At 49.2% G+C, this 14830-nt stretch overlaps 1 protein-coding gene across 3 annotated transcripts in view; it reads left to right on the top strand.

Annotated features, from left to right (window-relative positions):
• Positions 1-14830, top strand: part of PHF2 (PHD finger protein 2) — a 361868-nt gene that overhangs the window by 179523 nt on the left and 167515 nt on the right. For all 3 annotated transcript variants that reach the window (XM_075321276.1, XM_075321279.1, XM_075321278.1), the window contains exon 2: positions 11031-11116. In XM_075321276.1, the coding sequence (XP_075177391.1) occupies positions 11031-11116 (86 nt within the window). The remainder of the gene's footprint in view (positions 1-11030; positions 11117-14830) is intronic.

Here is a 14830-nt window from a genome sequence, read left to right as displayed (position 1 = left end):
CAGAATTCCTGCTGGTCGATCGGTGATAAAATACTTATTTCATACAATAAAATGCAAATTAATTATTTATAAATCATACAGTGGGATTTTCTGGATTATTTTTTATTCTGTCACAGTTGAAGTTGCCTACAATAAAAATTAGATCTCTCCATTCTGTGTAGAGAGGAAAACGGCAAAATCGACAGAGAATCAAATACTTCTTTTCCCACTGTATAATATATATTATTACTTTCAGTAAGTTTATCAGAGCAGTGAGGAATCCTGAGGCAAAGCAGTGAGATTTAGGTAATTTATTAATATTGTTAAAACTCCACAAATTCTAGTAGGATTATTATATTCAGATTTCTGAAAGAGTCGTAGGAACAAAAATAATAAGTCAGAAGTAGAAAGTAATTTTAGAGGATTTGACGAAGAGTCCTAGGATGGAAATCGTCCTGATTTCTCCACTCCATGAATATAATGCTAGGATTTACCGTAAGTAAAAGCGGAAAAGAAGTAACAAGGCAGAGTAATGATGGAACAACGGTGCGATAAAGACCGTGGACCTTGTGATGTCTATCAGCTGCTGTGTCAATGCTGGAGACCAAGAGAACCCAGAACATCGAGGATTTTTCAAAACCTCTGCCGAAAAATAAAAGCTACAGAAAACCTCCTTATACTAGAAGAAAGTAACTTTCCAATAAAAAATGAATTTGAAGAATTTTCCCAAAGTTTTTCCAATTGTTTTTGAGGAGATTTTTGGAGAGGATCCAAAAAAAAAGTCATCAAAAATCTCCGTACCCTGAGGACATGTTCACGCGTTGCATTTATTGTAACAGTTGTTGCTGCATTAGAGCGGTGGCAGGAGGAGGCTGCGCAAAATATGCTCATTTTTCTCATGTTTTGACTTTTGTAAATAAACTACAAGTTATACTGAATCATTAAACGTGCGTCTGATCTACCAGGCTCAGGTTGTTGATGAGAAGCAGCTGAGCAGATTCATAAGTTTGTGATATTTTATAACAGTCCTGCTTATTTTGGGCCATGGAGTCCCCTGGGCCTAGGAGTCCGCTGGGTGTAGGAGTCTTCTGGGCGTAGGAGTCTTCTGGGCGTAGGAGTCTTCTGGGCGTAGGAGTCTTCTGGGCGTAGGAGTCTTCTGGGCGTAGGAGTCTTCTGGGCGTAGGAGTCTTCTGGGCGTAGGAGTCTTCTGGGCGTAGGAGTCTTCTGGGTGTTGGAGTCTTCTGGGCGTTGGAGTCTTCTGGGCGTTGGAGTCTTCTGGGCGTTGGAGTCTTCTGGGCGTTGGAGTCTTCTGGGCGTAGGAGTCTTCTGGGCGTAGGAGTCTTCTGGGCGTAGGAGTCTTCTGGGCGTAGGAGTCTTCTGGGCGTAGGAGTCTTCTGGGCGTAGGAGTCTTCTGGACGTTGGAGTCTTCTGGGCGTAGGAGTCTTCTGGGCGTAGGAGTCTTCTGGGCGTAGGAGTCTTCTGGGCGTAGGAGTCTTCTGGGCGTAGGAGTCTTCTGGGCGTAGGAGTCTTCTGGGCGTAGGAGTCTTCTGGGCGTAGGAGTCTTCTGGGCGTAGGAGTCTTCTGGGCGTAGGAGTCTTCTGGGCGTAGGAGTCTTCTGGGCGTAGGAGTCTTCTGGGCGTAGGAGTCTTCTGGGCGTAGGAGTCTTCTGGGCGTAGGAGTCTTCTGGGCGTAGGAGTCTTCTGGGCGTAGGAGTCTTCTGGGCGTAGGAGTCTTCTGGGCGTAGGAGTCTTCTGGGCGTAGGAGTCTTCTGGGCGTAGGAGTCTTCTGGGCGTAGGAGTCTTCTGGGCGTAGGAGTCTTCTGGGCGTAGGAGTCTTCTGGGCGTAGGAGTCTTCTGGGCGTAGGAGTCTTCTGGGCGTAGGAGTCTTCTGGGCGTAGGAGTCTTCTGGGCGTAGGAGTCTTCTGGGCGTAGGAGTCTTCTGGGCGTAGGAGTCCCCTGGGCGTAGGAGTCCCCTGGGCGTAGGAGTCCCCTGGGCGTAGGAGTCCCCTTGGCCTAGGAATCCTCTGGGCCTAGGATTCCTCTGAGCCTGGGAGTCCTCTGGGCGGTGCTGATCAGAGGCTGTTATCTCAGCGGGCACATGTCTTCAGCTGTCCGTCACAGATTAGACCTGATCAGTGGACTCCTAACCTCTGGAAGAGATCTCAAGGAATAAACTACAAGTTATACTGAATCTTCTCCTATAAAACTGTATGTCAATGCAGGGGACCATCTGAACACCATTTTGCCCGTTCCCCTCGTATTCTTTCGTGTTCATATCCCAGTCCACATTTCATACCTGACCTCCATAATTGATTAGAAATGACCATTTCAGTTCCCCGTCCTCCCCGCTAATGGTTAATACAGGCGGATGGATCTGACATGGCTCATTTCTTCTCTTGGATGTTTATTGTATTTTTGTGCTTTTTTGCGTTTGGTGGGTTAATCGTTGTTAGGAGAATTGGCGCTGTATTGTGCACACTTTGGTTCCTGGCACAGCGGGGGTCCTCGGTGAGGGGCCGACCAGGTGTTGGTGGCAGATCGGTGCTCCGTGTCTTCTGTATGTATAGGGCAGCCGTCAGATCTTTCACAGTCAGATGTGCCTCTAGTAAACTATCGATTCTGAGGACGATTGTACGTTTCCTTCTTTGGTGCGCCGGATGTTTTCATCGATGACTCGGTGGTCTTGGCCCCCTACTCACTAATCACTTCACATGAGAGGGAGATCTCATCTACAGTTGCGATGTCGACCTGCGTTGAGTCGGAGCATACGTCGGCGTCTCCAGGCTCGGAGCTGATTTGACAAGTGATACTGGAAGACTAATTGGCGCTGACAATTTGCAGCTCTCATTCCGGCTCTGATCTCTTCTCCTGCACTTGTCTTTGTCTGTGTTCCCTGATTTGTAAGGGTTTTTTTCTTACATTTTCATTTAATCACCGGGAACATAAGTGAACTTTGCTTGCACGTTGGTTAGAAATGTTCCATCGTCACTGACAATTCAGTTCTTTCATTATTGACTTTCACGGATTCTGCTTATTGAGTCGCTTCGTCTGAGAATTTTTTTTTGTTGCTTCTGTTAGAATCGGAGCGGAATCCAGGACAGAGAATAAAAGAGAGAGGAAGCTTTCCTGTAGGACTTTTTCTCTCCTGCGTCTTGGGACCTAGTCCCGGCTTTCTGGAGTCCCTTGTGGGGTGTACATGCCGAACATCCTGGATAAAAAAGTGTATGCAAGTCATCTCTTCTCCGGAAGGAAGAAAAAATGTATCTAGTGTGACCTAAACCCAATTGAGAGCCTTTTGAAGTGATTTTGATATCCGTCAAAGCCTCCTGTACACAGCCGTGTCTTGTTTTGGAGTTTTTGCTCCTCGTTTATACAGACCAGGGCACTGGCATTAGGTTGTCCGAAGATCCCTCAAAAATCAAAAGGATCTGGCATCGAAAAAGTGCCTTGTTATCTGGTAAAAACATGAAAAGGGAATGTTTTTTTTCCGTGATTGAGCGTCAGGTCAGACTCCCGATCGCCGCTCCAGTCATTCTCTGAGGCTGCCGGTAAATCCTAGCGCAGCACTTGGTGGCGCCATCGAGAATGAACGGAGCGGCGGTTAAGCGTGCGTACAGCCGCTACATTGTAGCCCAGGTAAAAGTGCCCGTCCTGCCGATCTGAGCGGTCAGATCCTGCCATTCAGTTAATTATCACCAGCCCTTCATATTGGTGAACGCTTGTTTCCACTGGACAACCCCTTTAAGGTTTCTTAGTGCCTTAGAGCCGTAGAAAGATCCCAGTATTACCCAAAATGTTTTTATCAGGGCAACCTAGTCTAACGTTTTGCTTATATACGCACATTTTCCCACCACTTGCTGGCGCTGGCACATGGAGGACCCATTGTATCGTACATCACTGGACACAGCCGTTATCTCGGAACCTTTGTGCTGCTGTTGGCATTGCTTAAATGGAGCCTGTAATAGATCGTTAGGTTTGCAATTGTCCTTTGCAGCACAATCGGGACAATATGCAGCACAAAACATCATCAAAAGGTCTTGGTGCACCCATGGCGTGGCCAAAGATTTAAGTGCTCCTTCACACCTACTTGTTTTTCTTCTATCTCCACCTTCCTCCTTTTTCCTTAATTGACAGCTCTGGCTTCATAGAGATCAGTGGAAAATAAGTAGGTGGGAAGGAGCACTTAAATGTTTAGCCGCACTAAGGGAGCACCGAGTGCCTGTGCTTGGTTTGAACAGTCGTTCTATCCTGACAGGGTGCATTTATGGTCCGTATCATTGGATGGATTATCTTTTCTGCCACACACAGGATCATCCATCTTAATGAGGACTTGTGCTGTCGAGAACAGTGGCCACCTGTACAAACTGAACAATCTATTCCAAACTGTTCAGAGCCCGCCGAAAGCGCGGTCGTCCTGGGTAAACTGGGTAATAACTGCTGATCAGCACCAATCGGTGATTGTTTGTGCTGCTGGTCACCAGGTGTGAACAGACCTTAAGCGTCTCCTCGCTACCTGCTGGATATTTGGTGCGTTTGACATCCATGGTCCGTTCCGGCACCCGGCGCTATGTCTCCACTTCTCGGAGTATTATACCTGTGGTATGAGTCGTACACTGTGCCAGAACCCGGCGTTATGTCTCCACTTCTCGGAGTGTTATACCTCTAGTATCAGTCGTACACTGTGCCGGAACCCGGCGTTATGTCTCCACTTCTCGGAGTGTTATACCTCTAGTATCAGTCGTACACTGTGCCGGAACCCGGCGTTATGTCTCCACTTCTCGGAGTGTTATATCTCTAGTATCAGTCGTACACTGTGCCGGCACCTGGTGTTATGTCTCTACTTCTCGGAGTGTTATACCTCTAGTATCAGTCCTACACTGTGCCGGCACCCGGTGTTATGTCTCCACTTCTCGGAGTGTTATACCTGTAGTATGAGTCGTACACTGTGCCGGCACCCGGCGTTATGTCTCCACTTCTCTGTGTGTTATACCTCTAGTATCAGTCGTACACTGTGCCAGCACCCGGCGTTATGTCTCCACTTCTCAGTGTGTTATACCTCTAGTATCAGTCGTACACTGTGCCGGCACCCGGTGTTATGTCTCCACCTCTCGGAGTGTTATACCTCTAGTATCAGTCGTACACTGTGCCGGCACCCGGTGTTATGTCTCCACTTCTCGGAGTGTTATACCTCTAGTATCAGTCGTACACTGTGCCGGCACCCGGTGTTATGTCTCCACTTCTCGGTGTGTTATACCTCTAGTATCAGTCGTACACTTTGCCGGCACCCGGTGTTATGTCTCCACTTCTCTGTGTGTTATACCTCTAGTATCAGTCGTACACTGTGCCGGCACCCGGTGTTATGTCTCCACTTCTCTGTGTGTTATGTGCCGGCCCCCGGTGTTATGTCTCCACTTCTCGGAGTGTTATACCTCTAGTATCAGTCCTACACTGTGCCGGCACCCGGTGTTATGTCTCCACTTCTCGGAGTGTTATACCTGTAGTATGAGTCGTACACTGTGCCGGCACCCGGCGTTATGTCTCCACTTCTCGGAGTGTTATACCTCTAGTATCAGTCCTACACTGTGCCGGCACCCGGTGTTATGTCTCCACTTCTCGGTGTGTTATACCTCTAGTATGAGTCGTACACTGTGCCGGCACCCGGCGTTATGTCTCCACTTCTCGGTGTGTTATACCTGTAGTATCAGTCCTACACTGTGCCGGCACCCGGCGTTATGTCTCCACTTCTCGGTGTGTTATACCTCTAGTATCAGTCGTACACTGTGCCGGCACCCGGTGTTATGTCTCCACTTCTCGGTGTGTTATACCTGTAGTATCAGTCGTACACTGTGCCGGCACCCGGTGTTATGTCTCCACCTCTCGGAGTGTTATACCTCTAGTATCAGTCGTACACTGTGCCAGCACCCGGTGTTATGTCTCCACTTCTCGGAGTGTTATACCTCTAGTATCAGTCGTACACTGTGCCGACACCCGGTGTTATGTCTCCACTTCTCGGTGTGTTATACCTCTAGTATCAGTCGTACACTTTGCCGGCACCCGGTGTTATGTCTCCACTTCTCGGAGTGTTATACCTCTAGTATCAGTCGTACACTGTGCCGGCACCCGGTGTTATGTCTCCACTTCTCGGAGTGTTATACCTCTAGTATCAGTCGTACACTGTGCCGGCCCCCGGTGTTATGTCTCCACCTCTCGGAGTGTTATACCTCTAGTATCAGTCGTACACTGTGCCGGCACCCGGCGTTATGTCTCCACTTCTCTGTGTGTTATACCTCTAGTATCAGTCGTACACTGTGCCGGCCCCCGGTGTTATGTCTCCACCTCTCTGTGTGTTATACCTCTAGTATCAGTCGTACACTGTGCCGGCCCCCGGCGTTATGTCTCCACTTCTCGGAGTGTTTTACCTCTAGTATCAGTCGTACACTGTGCCGGCACCCGGTGTTATGTCTCCACTTCTCGGAGTGTTATACCTCTAGTATCAGTCGTACACTGTGCCGGCACCCGGTGTTATGTCTCCACTTCTCGGTGTGTTATACCTCTAGTATCAGTCGTACACTGTGCCGGCCCCCGGTGTTATGTCTCCACTTCTTGGAGTGTTATACCTCTAGTATCAGTCGTACACTGTGCCGGCACCCGGTGTTATGTCTCCACTTCTCTGTGTGTTATACCTCTAGTATCAGTCGTACACTGTGCCGGCCCCCGGTGTTATGTCTCCACTTCTTGGAGTGTTATGCCTCTAGTATCAGTCGTACACTGTGCCAGCACCCGGTGTTATGTCTCCACTTCTCTGTGTGTTATACCTCTAGTATCAGTCTTACACTGTGCCGGCACCCGGTGTTATGTCTCCACTTCTCTGTGTGTTATACCTCTAGTATCAGTCGTACACTGTGCCGGCACCCGGTGTTATGTCTCCACTTCTTGGAGTGTTATACCTCTAGTATCAGTCGTACACTGTGCCGGCCCCCGGTGTTATGTCTCCACTTCTCTGTGTGTTATACCTCTAGTATCAGTCGTACACTGTGCCGGCACCCGGCGTTATGTCTCCACTTCTCAGTGTGTTATACCTCTAGTATCAGTCGTACACTGTGCCGGCCCCCGGTGTTATGTCTCCACTTCTCTGTGTGTTATACCTCTAGTATCAGTCGTACACTGTGCCGGCACCCGGTGTTATGTCTCCACTTCTCGGAGTGTTATACCTCTAGTATCAGTCGTACACTGTGCCGGCACCCGGCGTTATGTCTCCACTTCTCGGTGTGTTATACCTCTAGTATGAGTCGTACACTGTGCCGGCCCCCGGTGTTATGTCTCCACTTCTCGGTGTGTTATACCTCTAGTATCAGTCGTACACTGTGCCGGCACCCGGTGTTATGTCTCCACTTCTCGGAGTGTTATACCTCTAGTATCAGTCGTACACTGTGCCGGCACCCGGTGTTATGTCTCCACTTCTCGGAGTGTTATATCTCTAGTATCAGTCGTACACTGTGCCGGCACCCGGCGTTATGTCTCCACTTCTCGGAGTGTATACCTCTAGTATCAGTCGTACACTGTGCCGGCCCCCGGTGTTATGTCTCCACTTCTCTGTGTGTTATGTGCCGGCCCCCGGTGTTATGTCTCCACTTCTCGGAGTGTTATACCTCTAGTATCAGTCGTACACTGTGCCGGCCCCCGGTGTTATGTCTCCACTTCTCGGAGTGTTATATCTCTAGTATCAGTCGTACACTGTGCCGGCACCCGGTGTTATGTCTCCACCTCTCGGTGTGTTATACCTCTAGTGTCAGTCGTACACTGTGCCAGCCCCCGGTGTTATGTCTCTACTTCTCGGAGTGTTATACCTCTAGTATCAGTCGTACACTGTGCCGGCCCCCGGTGTTATGTCTCCACTTCTCGGTGTGTTATACCTCTAGTATCAGTCGTACACTGTGCCGGCACCCGGTGTTATGTCTCCACTTCTCGGAGTGTTATACCTCTAGTATCAGTCGTACACTGTGCCGGCCCCCGGTGTTATGTCTCCACTTCTCTGAGTGTTATACCTCTAGTATCAGTCGTACACTGTGCCGGCACCCGGTGTTATGTCTCCACTTCTCGGAGTGTTATATCTCTAGTATCAGTCGTACACTGTGCCGGCACCCGGTGTTATGTCTCCACTTCTCTGAGTGTTATATCTCTAGTATCAGTCGTACACCGTGCCGGCACCCGGTGTTATGTCTCCACTTCTCGGTGTGTTATACCTCTAGTATCAGTCGTACACTGTGCCGGCACCCGGTGTTATGTCTCCACTTCTCTGAGTGTTATACCTCTAGTATCAGTCGTACACCGTGCCGGCACCCGGTGTTATGTCTCCACTTCTCGGTGTGTTATACCTCTAGTATCAGTCGTACACTGTGCCGGCACCCGGTGTTATGTCTCCACTTCTCTGAGTGTTATACCTGTAGTATCAGTCGTACACCGTGCCGGCACCCGGTGTTATGTCTCCACTTCTCTGAGTGTTATACCTCTAGTATCAGTCGTACACTGTGCCGGCCCCCGGTGTTATGTCTCCACTTCTCTGTGTGTTATACCTCTAGTATCAGTCGTACACTGTGCCGGCCCCCGGTGTTATGTCTCCACTTCTCGGAGTGTTATACCTCTAGTATCAGTCGTACACTGTGCCGGCACCCGGTGTTATGTCTCCACTTCTCTGAGTGTTATACCTGTAGTATCAGTCGTACACCGTGCCGGCAGCCATTGATCGGTTTGCATTGTCTGCTCACAACCGGTGACATGCTGACATCACTGAACCTGAAATGGGGACAATCATTCCAGAGCAGCCGTATGGTCAGATAGGCCTCAGTGTCCTCCTACCTCTCCATTACTGCTCTATCCTCAAGCTCCTGTCCTGGTCATTGCCTCCGGAGAACGGTGCAGGAATACCTGCATCACCGGGGGACGGGCAGCCTAAATGTATCACCATAGGTACTTGCCGGATTATTGGCTGCCAAGTTGCACATCATTGTGTATTATATCCATATTTTTGGGGGGATTATTTATTTATACTTATATAGCGCCATTAATTGCACTTTTTGGACATTATCATCTCTATCTCCATCGGTACTCACAATCTACATTCCCTATCAGTCTTTAAAGCATGGGAGCAAATCCACGCAACACGGGGAGAACATCTAACCTCCTTGCAGATGCTGTCCATGGTGGGATGTGATCCCAAGACCCCAGAGGCTACAAAGTTATATAATAATAGGGCCGGCACATGACTGCTCCACTATAGCTGGACAGCTTGTGTCATAGACGGCAGCGAGTCCTTTGCATGTCATTTTGGGTAGTATTATTGCAGTATTTCTTTGTGCATTGTGCAATATGTGAAAGAGGAATTAAGCAGAGCGTTAGGAAGGCGCGAGCTTCTCCGGGCAGGGGATGGGGGTATTACGTATTCGTATGTTTTGTAGTTTCCATATATTTCATGATGATACAAATCTATATGTGTTTCTTGTAAGGCCTGACTTTGTGCTCCTGCCTCCGGCGTTGCGCTGCGCTGTCTATTAAGTCCTCATTGGGAGTTCATTTACTGCGCTAATCTCTGATTAACTCACTCCTGGAAGCTCCAAGAGAGAAGACGCAAAAACGTGCACAGCTTCTCCGAAAGGAGGAAAAAAAATGACCCGAGCCGGCAGCCGCGGAGAAATCCTCTCTGAGCAAGCGTGCGAGCCCCTGCATCACAGATGAAGGGACGTCCATGTGATACGCAGACTCACTCAGGGGGAGTCCTGATCTGTAGAGCATTTAAAGGGAACCTGGCGACACTGCTTATCTGCAGATATAGGGTTAATCTGCTGGTAAATAATAACAATAATAATATTTATTCATTTATATAGCGCTATTAATTCCGCAGTGCTTTACATACAATGGCAACACTGTCCCCATTGGGGCTCACAATCTAAATTCGCTATCAGTATGTTTTGGAGTGTGGGAGGAAACCGGAGACCCCGGGGGAAACCCACGCAAACACGAGGAGAACATACAAACTCCTTGCAGATGTTGTCCTTAGTGGGGCTAGAACCCAGGACCCCAGCGCTGCAAGGCTGCAGTGCTAACCACTGAGCCACCACAAGACTGGAGTGCTAACCACTGAGCCACCGTGCTATAGAAATAGTGTAATGCTGCCCGGCTGCCATACTGAAAGCAGTTACTGGGGAAAAATGAACTTTATTCCCCCCAGCAGCCGCCAGCTTTCAGTCATTGGTGCGTGCATGGAGCCGCTGCATTCACTGCTTGGAGCGTCATCCACTGTGAGCAGTGGCTGTAAACATCCCCTGACACTCTGATTGCTTGCATCAGTGCATAGTGAGCTGTCAATCAGAGCGGTGGGGTGTGCTTACAGCTGCCGCTCAACATGGTGCTCCAAGCGGTGAAGCTCGGCTTACAAAGCTGCTAGCTGAACGCTCATTTGGTCGACAGTTGTCCATCCTCACCTTTATAGAGAGGGCAGCGGAAGGCAATGCCGATCATATCAGAGGGCGTACAGCTCATGTGCATCCTCAATAATTGGGCATGTTGAAACCCAATATGCCCAATCCTTCTTTTCCCTGACATCTACCATGAGGGGAATGGGTCGGACATCTTTTTGCGTGTTAGATGCTCGGCTGGTCTTGCTCATATTGGGGATGTTTTTGGGTTTGTCCATATTCCCCAATAGGGCACCTGCCTGTGAAATGTTTTAACGAGACAACCCCTTTTAAAAAGTCATTTTACTAAATGAAACTTGTATGAAACTCTCGGATCTATCGGCAGTATAGAGAGATCTTTAAGGGGTAAGAGAGACTTGACTGAGCTTTTTAGAAAGCGCGCTGCACCTGTGCATGGGCTGAGTCCGGTATTGCCGTATTGTCGCTTGATTGTAAGACAGTAGCCATGTGTAAGAGTGTGAGGACGGTGACCAGGTCGGATTGCTTTTGCTCAGATTATGAAGGGGTCGTGATTGACTTGAGCTTGAGAAGACGGCCATGACACCAGTCCGGACATTCACTCTGATTTCTTATTTTACAGCTGTGTTGGCGTGGAGGAAGATGAAGCTCCTGACATTGATATCTACCACTGTCCAAATTGTGAAAGGACCCACGGGAAGTCTACATGTGAGTACTGCTCACCTATTATATAACATGTGATGATCACAGGAGAGGTAGCGGCACCTGCATCGTCACCTCCCATCCATACCAATGACGAGGGTGCACCGCTACGTGTGCGTACAGGGCCGTGCTGGTAGCTTCGATCAGCAGCCCCTGTGGACTCCATGATGAGTGTGAAACAAGCTTTCCTAAGATCATCGTGCCATGTAAATGCACCTTTACAGGATAGGTGATAAATCACTGCTGTAACCCTTAGGCTACTTTCACATTGCGTTTTTCCTTACATTCAGTGGTGCTGTCGGGGCATTTATCTGAATCGCCCTTCCTCCACCCCGCAAAACGTGTTTCGGACGCATGCGCCGACAGGGCCATTGACTGTAATGGAGCAGACTCCAGTAGCGCGTGCTCTGTTTTGTACCATTTTTGCACATATATGTTTTCTGCAGACAGTCACACGAACGTAGTCGACTATGTTTGGGTGTCCGCTTGCAGAAAACGTATATGTGCAAAAATGGTGCAAGACAGAGCACACGCTACTGGAGTCTGCTCCATTATAGTCAATGGCCCTGTCGGCGCATGCGTCCAAAACACATTTTGCGGGGTGGGGGAGGGACGGTTCGAACGGATGCCCCAACGGGACCACTGAACGTAAGGAAAAATGCAATGTAAAAGGGGCCTTACTGATCTGGAGTGCGGGACGCAGCACTTGGCTATCTCAGGCCGTCCCATAGGCAATGAATGAAGCCTGGGGCTCGTATACCTGGCTATCTCTAAATTGTCTCTCCAGGAAAGGAGACAAACTCTAGCGCAGCGCCACCTATTGGAAGTGGCGATCCTAAAAGTCAAAAGTGGATTTTTAACAATCCTTTGCATATGACTTTGGGATTCTGATCTGGCATAAATCCTATTTGCAGACACGGTGTTTCGGGGTGCTTGCCCCTCGTCAGTGCAAAGTATGGGGTGTCTGATCTGGCTCATGGCTATCTCTATTCAGATGGGGCACTTCAAAATCCCATTCTCTGGATTAATGACTGTCCCATTGGTGGAAGCCTCCATCCATATTGTGGAGAGGTGACAATTTGCTAATTTGGGATGACCCCTGTAAGTGATCTCATGGAGACACATCGGCAAAGACCGGATCAGTGCAATGATATAAGGGTGCACATAGCGTGCACTACACATACGGGAGTGCGGAGTAGTGGTCAGGCAGTGCACATGGCTGCAGGATTTATCACCGGCGGCACACATAGATTTACATAGGAGCTGTAGGCACAAAATATTAGGGCAGTTTTAATCAAGACTGCCTAAAAAGTTCCTTTATGTTTTACTTTGGAGCAATAAATTGAGTTACCTCAGGCCAGAAATAAACAAAGAGTCAATAAAAAATACACGTTATTACATATAATGCAAGATTAAAAAGTTAAACGTAACCTGTCAGGTCCCTTATGTGCTCTAACCTAGAAGCAGGTGATGTGTGGCCTAATAACCACTGTCTACCCTTCCCTGTGTTGTAAAAATGTGTATTATGAATGTAAAAAATCCCTTTTATTGCTTAATGTTCCCTATGTAAATAGGATAGGCTCTAGTCCCCTGGGCGTCGCATCACCCCGTGGGCATTTGCATACTTTCCGTGGTATCACACTCCTGTGGGCGTGATACCATGGATTTACAGACGCGCTCTGCGCATGGTCACTCTTCTGAGCATGCGCAGTGCGCGTCTGAAGCTGGCAAGCAAGCACCCGGATGAGAAGGCTGCGGGAATGGTAAGTGCGCACGCGCGGGATCTCAAGGAGATGACGGTGATGTCGTTCATGTAAACCCATACCACGGAAAGTATACAAATACTAGGGGACTAGTGTCTATCCTATTTACATAGGGAACATGTAAGCAATAAATTATTTTTTTTTACATTCACAATACACAATATTACAACACAGGGATGGGTAGGAAGGGGTTATCAGGCCACACATCACCCTGCTTCTAGGTTAGAACGCATAAGGGACCTGACAGGTTCCCTTTAAAATGTACAAACATGGACCCCCAATATATTGTAATGATGGGGTCCCTCTGTATCTTTTCCATTGGGATAGATCATATTGGTATTCTTCTAGTACAAGTTTTGGAAACCTCTATATTTTGCGATATCCTATAAAAGTGCTAATCTCCTGCGTTTTTCGTGGCCGTGCTAATCTCCTGCGTGTTTCCTGGCTGTGCTGATCTCCAGCGTGTTTCCTGGCTGTGCTAATCTCCTGCGTGTTTCCTGGCTGTGCTAATCTCCTGCGTGTTTCCTGGCTGTGCTAATCTCCTGCGTGTTTCCTGGCTGTGCTGATCTCCTGCGTGTTTCGTAGCCGTGCTAATCTCCTGCGTGTTTCGTGGCCATGCCGATCTCCTGCGTGTTTCGTGGCCATGCCGATCTCCTGCGTGTTTCGTGGCCGTGCCGATCTCCTGCGTGTTTCGTGGCCGTGCCGATCTCCTGCGTGTTTCGTGGCCGTGCCGATCTCCTGCGTGTTTCGTGGCCGTGCCGATCTCCTGCGTGTTTCCTGGCAGTGCTAATCTCCTGCGTGTTTCCTGGCTGTGCCGATCTCCTGCATGTTTTGTGGCCGTGCCGATCTCCTGCGTGTTTTGTGGCCGTGCCGATCTCCTGCGTGTTTTGTGGCCGTGCCGATCTCCTGCGTGTTTTGTGACCGTGCCGATCTCCTGCGTGTTTCGTGGCCGTGCCGATCTCCTGCGTGTTTCGTGGCCGTGCCGATCTCCTGCGTGTTTCGTGGCCGTGCCGATCTCCTGCGTGTTTCGTGGCCGTGCCGATCTCCTGCGTGTTTCGTGGCCGTGCCGATCTCCTGCGTGTTTCGTGGCCGTGCCGATCTCCTGTGTGTTTCGTGGCCGTGCCGATCTCCTGCGTGTTTCGTGGCCGTGCCGATCTCCTGCGTGTTTCGTGGCCGTGCCGATCTCCTGCGTGTTTCGTGGCCGTGCCGATCTCCTGCGTGTTTCGTGGCCGTGCCGATCTCCTGCGTGTTTCGTGGCCGTGCCGATCTCCTGCGTGTTTCGTGGCCGTGCTAATCTCCTGCGTGTTTCGTGGCCGTGCTGATCTCCTGCGTGTTTTGTGGCCGTGCTAATCTCATGCGTGTTTTGTGGCTGTGCCGATCTCCTGCGTGTTTCGTGGCTGTGCCGATCTCCTGCGTGTTTCGTGGCTGTGCTGATCTCCTGCGTGTTTTGTGGCCGTGTCAATCTCCTGCATATTTCTGTGCATTTTGGCCTTGACTTGTCGTGTCTGGCTCCATAATTGGTACTTTTCATTGAAAGTAGTAAGTGGATATCGCCACTAAAAATGTCTGCTAACGGGAAAAAGAATGGATAAATGGCGCTGCAGACGTGTGGAGGGTCCATCACTGCCGTCAGCCAGCACTGGTCATCTCCATTGTCTACAAGGTCGGCGGCAGCGATGGAGCCTCGCACTATACTGTGCGTGTGCTGGAGCTCGGTGTACGTCGTCTTCACCATCTTCACATTGCTTCCTTTTCTTTTTCTCTTTTATATTTGTAATGAAAATCTAGCAAGTCCTCCCATGCTCCAAGGACGCGGTCTGCCTCCATCTCTTGGGTACAGACAGTATTCTTATGTATTTGTGTTGGATTTATACTCTAAACTCATGTCAGTCCTAATGAAGGTGAATTAAAGGAGCTCTCCAATTTGTAAAAATATAAATAAACAACAAACAGCCTT

This window comes from Anomaloglossus baeobatrachus, chromosome 8, assembly GCF_048569485.1.
Source record: "Anomaloglossus baeobatrachus isolate aAnoBae1 chromosome 8, aAnoBae1.hap1, whole genome shotgun sequence".
In the NCBI taxonomy this organism is placed as follows: domain Eukaryota; kingdom Metazoa; phylum Chordata; class Amphibia; order Anura; family Aromobatidae; genus Anomaloglossus; species Anomaloglossus baeobatrachus.
This window is presented reverse-complemented; position numbering and strand designations above follow the sequence as displayed.